The sequence below is a fragment of the Apis dorsata genome, unplaced genomic scaffold (assembly GCF_000469605.1).
Source record: "Apis dorsata unplaced genomic scaffold, Apis dorsata 1.3 scaffold_32, whole genome shotgun sequence".
NCBI classification, from domain to species: Eukaryota; Metazoa; Arthropoda; class Insecta; order Hymenoptera; family Apidae; genus Apis; species Apis dorsata.
Genome location: NW_006263334.1, coordinates 955,677 through 962,808, shown reverse-complemented (window position 1 = coordinate 962,808; position 7,132 = coordinate 955,677). Strand labels below are relative to the sequence as shown.

The following is a 7,132-nucleotide window of genomic DNA, read 5'->3' as shown; positions in this document are numbered from 1 at the left end:
TTATTATATTATGTTTTATTAAAATAATTATTTTATTTTATTTAAATATTTACATCGATAAATTTTTTTAATTTTTTAATTCTTTTCTTTAATTGTTTTCATAAAATTTTTAACAAATTTAAATATATTTTTGAACATATCTTGAAATTTTATTTTTTTTATTAAAATTTAAATTTATTACTCTTATTAATTAAATTAAATGTAAATTTTTTCTAAATTTGTTTTTCTATTACTAAAAAATATTAAACATTCTTTATTTTGTAGTCAGTCTAGAGAATTTGAAACTTAGTATTTGGTAACAATTGATATTAAATACTTATATACTACTAGATTTGTGTCATTTCACGTCCCTCCCTGTGACTTACTGGTTCTTATTTTGAACGCTTGTCTAAGCTTGATTTTTTGAACGACTTAATTCAACTTGTGTTGCGAATATCATCTTATAAATTATTTAAACGTGTGTAAGTATAATATAAATTTAATATATAAATATATATTTATCTTTTCTAAAATTGTATATAAAAATATTAAATAAATTTTCAAATAATCAATACGTCAGTCTCATTTCGGAGCCACCATCTTGTTAAACAATTACAGATAAAATTAATTAAAATGTTTCTTAAATTTGAATTATATACAATTATTATACAACAATTTTATTTGAGATATTAATATCAAAGTATCAATTTTTTACACGATATATAAGTAATTAATGTATTAATAAATTTAATGCATTTTTTACATAATTTTTAATTTCTTTAAAAACTCAATTAAGACGCTATTTATTATGAACATTATTTTCGTTTACTTAGCACTATATATATTATATATTATCTAACACTATATAAATTATAAATTTTTATTTATAATTTTTATAATATAATATCTTATTTCTATATAAATAATATGCAAAAAAATATACATAAATATATTAAATATTATTTTATTAGTTAATATATTTAATATATTTTTCAATCTAAAATTATTTATTAAGTAATATATAAATAATTATGAATAATAAATAAATATAGATTTCATAATTTTTCTTTTTTGTAGTTTTCCAAATCTACAATCATGCAGATTTTTGTTAAAACCCTAACTGGAAAAACCATCACTCTTGAAGTTGAAGCTTCAGATACAATAGAGAATGTAAAGGCTAAGATTCAAGATAAAGAAGGAATTCCTCCTGATCAGCAACGATTGATCTTTGCTGGAAAACAACTTGAAGATGGAAGAACACTCTCAGATTATAATATTCAGAAAGAATCTACTCTTCATTTGGTATTGAGACTTCGAGGAGGAATGCAAATCTTTGTCAAAACTCTCACTGGAAAGACTATTACACTTGACGTTGAAGCTTCGGATACGATAGAGAACGTAAAGGCTAAGATTCAAGACAAAGAAGGAATTCCCCCTGACCAACAACGTTTGATTTTTGCTGGTAAACAACTAGAAGATGGAAGAACACTCTCAGATTATAATATTCAGAAAGAATCTACTCTTCATTTGGTATTGAGACTTCGAGGAGGAATGCAAATTTTTGTCAAAACTCTCACTGGAAAAACTATTACTCTTGAAGTTGAAGCTTCGGATACAATAGAAAATGTAAAAGCTAAGNCACTGGAAAGACTATTACACTTGAAGTTGAAGCTTCGGATACGATAGAGAACGTAAAGGCTAAAATTCAAGATAAAGAAGGAATTCCTCCTGATCAGCAGCGATTGATTTTTGCTGGAAAACAACTTGAAGATGGAAGAACACTCTCAGATTATAATATTCAGAAAGAATCTACTCTTCATTTGGTATTGAGACTTCGAGGAGGAATGCAAATCTTTGTCAAAACTCTCACTGGAAAGACTATTACACTTGAAGTTGAAGCTTCGGATACGATAGAGAACGTAAAGGCTAAGATTCAAGATAAAGAAGGAATTCCTCCTGATCAACAACGTTTGATTTTTGCTGGCAAACAGCTTGAAGATGGAAGAACACTCTCTGATTATAATATTCAGAAAGAATCTACTCTTCATCTGGTATTGCGACTTCGCGGAGGAATGCAAATCTTTGTCAAAACTCTTACTGGAAAGACTATTACACTTGAAGTTGAAGCTTCGGATACAATAGAGAACGTAAAAGCTAAGATTCAAGATAAAGAAGGAATTCCTCCTGATCAGCAACGATTGATTTTTGCTGGAAAACAACTTGAAGATGGAAGAACACTCTTAGATTACAATATCCAAAAAGAATCTACACTGCACTTGGTATTGAGACTTCGAGGAGGAGAGTGTACTTACCATGTAGAAAAAAATATTTCAGCTTGGCTACTTGAAGTTGCTTATATGCAGTTGAAAGATTCTAATAGTCTTTTTAAAAAGAATGACCTATTTTAGAGTTCATAATAATGGGTCATTACGTTAGACTGCCTTAGGGATGTAGATAATATCTAAAGGCATTGTCTAAAAAAATTGATAGTATTGATAGCTCCCCTATGTTACTTTTTTATGTATATTTCATATTCACTACTATTTTTATCAATATATAAGTGTTTATTTATGCATATGTAAAGTCAAGAATATCGAATTGTAGTGATGTAATTACATATGTGTAACTACAATTCTTGTAATACAATTAAGTTCATTAAACAATTATTGTACATTCCTGGCATTAAAGTATTTTTTTTCTCCTATTTTTGTTAGAAATTTATGTGATAATATTATTTCTTATTAGTTCTATTTTGTTTACTATTTTGAAATATTTATATAATATTTTATTGCATAATTGTGTTCATATATTTAATTTATAATTACATTAATATTTACAATATAAAAAAAAATATTTCAAATATTAATATTTACCATATAGAAAAAAAAAATTTTGGCTATTTGAAGTTTTAAAATATTTGATATCTTGTCATAAAAATTTTCAATATACTACAATTATATGTGTACACAATTAAATGTACATGAATTTTAATTTTTCGCGCGATTTTGAACGAATGAAAAACTTGTTTAGCCAATGTCGTTTTAGCCAATTAGAAGAGCGGTAAGTGATGTGGCGTGACATTATTCTTCTGTCATTGGAACAGAACATGTCACAGTTCGATGTGCTGGAACTTCAATTTTTCAGTAAATAATTCTATTCCTGTACTAACAAATTTATAAATTATTATTATATATTTATTTTATAATTTATTGATATTATATAATAAAATTATTTATTTTTATTTTATTTTATTTTATTTTATATATTTATTTGTATTTATATTTTTTCTTCTATCAACTTTTTGACTATTGACCGGTTTTGTATTAAATTTATTATTATAAATGTTTGAAGAATTTGGATTTGGTATTATTTTATTTCAATATAATTTTAATTCTATATATTTGTTTTAAAATTTTTATATGTATTTTTAAAGATTATTATTAAATTTTCAGAATAACTTGGAAGAGGAATAATGATTCATTATATACATACGTTATATATCGCAACGATTTGTATTCAATTTCCAATTTTCTTATTTGGTAATATTTTATTTCTTTTAATAATAGATATATTTAGAATAAGTTTCTATTCACACTAAAATTAAAATAGTTTAGTTTTTATTATAATCAATTTTATTTCATTACATTTCAAGTTTTCATATTAAAGTATCAATGTTTATTATTATCATTGTAAATTGTAAATTTAATAACATTTTATCTTTTATTATTTTCATTTTTTCATCCAATATTTTAAATTAAGTTTTTGTTACAGATTTTTCTCAGTTTTCATATTCTCCAACCTATAGCAAGATATTTCTTGATGATTTCTTTTGGACAACAGTAATTCATGTAACATTTCTTACACATTTGTGGTGAGTCGCATATCTTTTTATACAAAACTTTGTTGAATTATATTATTTTATGATTTAAATATGATTAAAAATGATTAAAATAATTATTATAAAATTATTAATAAAATAACAAGTTATTATAAATATAAATAATTTTTTTATCATGCATAAATTAATTATCATGATGAAAAGTTTATCAAATATCAATTATTAATTAATATTATTAATATTAAATTTGAAGTGAAAATCGATATATTTCCAATTATATATTCGATACACATGTATATAAATAATTGTCGTATTTCCAAGGAAATGCGATTATTTCTTTATGTTTTTTTATTTACGCGTAAAAGCATAAGCTTATTAACGATTTTTCCGCGACTTCCTCGAGCCCTTCGAGGAACATTCATTTTTTTTTATAGTTAATTATTATTGTATTATCCAACCGCGTGAATTGCGTGACCAACATTGTCCCACAACCATGAACCCGGAACTATAAGTGCAAGTTTCATATAATCATTTTTTTTTCTTTTTTCAAACTTTATTATCATTTCCTGTTTGTCGAGACATAATCAACTTGATTTTTCGTTGACAAAGTGATTGTGGAACAAGTGAAATTGTATCGCATTGAAACGTTCCAAATAGAAAGTCTTATGCGCAGATTCGTGATTGCTATGCCTCTCCTCTAATCGTATTCGCGATCGATTGAAATATTAAAATCGAGAATCGATCTTATCAACGTTAAATATAGTTGGATTTTCACGATGATAAGGGTTATAAAATTTACGAAGCATGATATATACTTTGTAAAGAAATCTTGTTAGAAACACAAGTCTAAGATAGTCTTATTTCACATTGTAAATAAATCTTGCTTCCATATTTCTACAAGTTAATTTTACACGCTTTGAGGAAGAATAGTACGTAAAGTGTCATGGTTTCTTGTATAATAATTCAATAAAGTTACGGTGAAATCTAAATCGATCATGTTTAAAACGATCGTTACGGCATAGAAGATACGATGAAAGTGCACAGCAATAAAATGTGTGACATTAAGACTTATTTTTTCTTATGTAAAGTAATTTCCGTGTCTTCTTCTTATGAACGAGAAAGTTTTAATATCAGAAGAATTGTGAATTTTCTAAACCAATGACTAAATTAATCGATGTTTTTGCATTGCACGTTGCATTGCTCTTCTGGATCAACGGTATATGCAATCAGATATAAAAAAAAAAAAAAAAAGTAGTATATAATCATCGTAAGTTTTAAGTAACTTAAATTGCTTACCTCGTTCGAGCAAGCGGTCTTTAATTGTCTGGATCCTCGCGATTTCCTTCTCGTGGAATTCCCTTTGCGAAATATCTTTTCCCGCTATTCAGATGCGATCAATAGAGGCGAATGTAGAACCGAAAGGTCGTGGATTCCCACGTTGCGAAAATTACCCTTGGATAACGGCCATATGTGAAATGTTAGTGATCTCGGTCGTGGGTGGTATCTGCGGCATTCCGTTAGCCGTTGTACCCACCTTTATTCTTTATAATGTGGATCAGAGTTGCGGAAAACGCTTTTACACGCATGAAGTATCTCGTATTGTGGTTCATTGGTATATCGGACGCGGTACAATGTTTTACGTAACTCTTCATTCTAAGAAAACCGTTCTGAACGCGGTTTGATCGTTCTCGATGAGTTTCCTTTTTCAGTTTCTTCGAAAGTTAATTGTTAGGCGGTGTAGCGTTTTCGTAGGATAAGAAATTTTATCTTTCATTGCATTTTTGCACGATAAATTTTTACGAATATACCGAAATCGCGACGATTTCAACGGTAAGAGAGAAACATAATTGAAAATTTAATTTCGAAACATTAAAAAATTTCTGATTTCACACTTTTACTTTTTATTTCAATTATTACTTTTAATAATAAATTACAATAAAATAATATAACGATATTTCGATATATCAGATTTTAATTAAACCAAATTTCACGAGTTTGAAATCTCTTAAGACGTGAAATTGAATTTCTGAAATAAACTATTCGCTGAGAAATAAACGATTATAGTAAAAGGTCTATCGTAGTAATAATATTATAAAGTTAATGATTATTAGATCGATAGGAGAAAGTGCTATACGACGATGATTTTCATTATAATTGAGTTTATACGAGGCTAAGATCCTTTTGATAACACGTATTCACGAAGTTTTACACTCGAAAGTCCATTGAATTTCATTCATAATTATTCATTGAAGTTTTACGGACCATCTTTACGCGTTCTTCCAATTTAACTCTTATATTTTTATATTCTTCTAATATTTCCCTTTTCCGTCCCAAAATCAGCTTACTTACTTACTTATTTATTTTAATGCCAATTATTCAAGAATTTACGCGTATTGGATAACGAGCAAAATTTTTCACATGTTTACACGAAGCGAGAGTAAACACGGTAGTAGAAAGATCCACGACCGATTCAAGATCAGTGAAAACGCCAATTATTACGGAGAAATCATTAATTATGTCGCTCGTATATTTTTTTTTTTTCTTTTCTTTTTTTTTTTATTCTTCTTCTCCCCATAAAGTTCCTTCCCTCCTTCCCCTCTTCGCCACCGTTTCCATCCTCCTCTCCTTTCATTTCCTTCTTTTTCTAAGCCTTCTCTTTCACCGTTGTTGCATTCTTTCGCGATGTTAATTATGCGAAGGACTCCCACGACTCGAGAACGCCGCTTCAAGATCATGGACTACGGTCGTGTCAGTCGACTTTTCTAATTATATTATTTCCCAACATTTTCATCGTGCTCGATTTTCACGTTTCCTCCCTTTATCTTTTATCTCTTCTTGCCCTCTTCGTGCGCACGCATGAAAATATACACATATATATGTATATATATATATTCTCTATACTCGAGCGGAATTTTAAAAGTCGACAGATGTTACGTTCCTCCTTGAATCGAAGGTGCTCGGCCTGACCATCGGGCCTTATGGTTGGTAAAAATGGTGTCAACGAACGTTCTTTGAAATTTAAACAAGACGAGCTGTCGGCCACGTGAATTTACTTTCACGGTCTTGTTTATTCTTGATTGAAAGAAAAGAAAGAAGCAAGAATGGTTAATATTTTTATACGATTGGGAAATTAATCATTGAAATATTGGAGAGAAAAATTTGTTCGTACATATACATATATTTTTCTTTCCTCTCGGTATTTTCTGGAAGAGTGAACAAAAACGTTATGAATTTTTCGCCGGCAAATCGATATTTTGTTGAAAGAAAAAGTGTTTAGAAGTGAAAACAATTCTTGATATAAGTTTAAACCTTCTC

At 27.8% G+C, this 7,132-nt stretch overlaps 1 protein-coding gene across 2 annotated transcripts in view; it reads left to right on the top strand.

The window, feature by feature from the left end:
* LOC102677184 (polyubiquitin) overlaps positions 1–2,661 on the top strand; it is a 5,248-nt gene extending 2,587 nt beyond the window's left edge. Inside the window, exons 4-5 of one of the 2 annotated variants that reach the window (XM_031511853.1) lie at positions 1,077–1,611; positions 1,905–2,661. In XM_031511853.1, coding sequence (XP_031367713.1) covers positions 1,077–1,611; positions 1,905–2,387 — 1,018 coding nt within the window. In that variant the 3' untranslated portion in view covers positions 2,388–2,661. Of the gene's footprint in view, positions 1–1,076; positions 1,612–1,676 lie in introns of both variants that reach the window. The other variant, XM_031511851.1, reaches the window with a different exon arrangement.
* Positions 2,662–7,132: the final 4,471 nt, after the last annotated feature.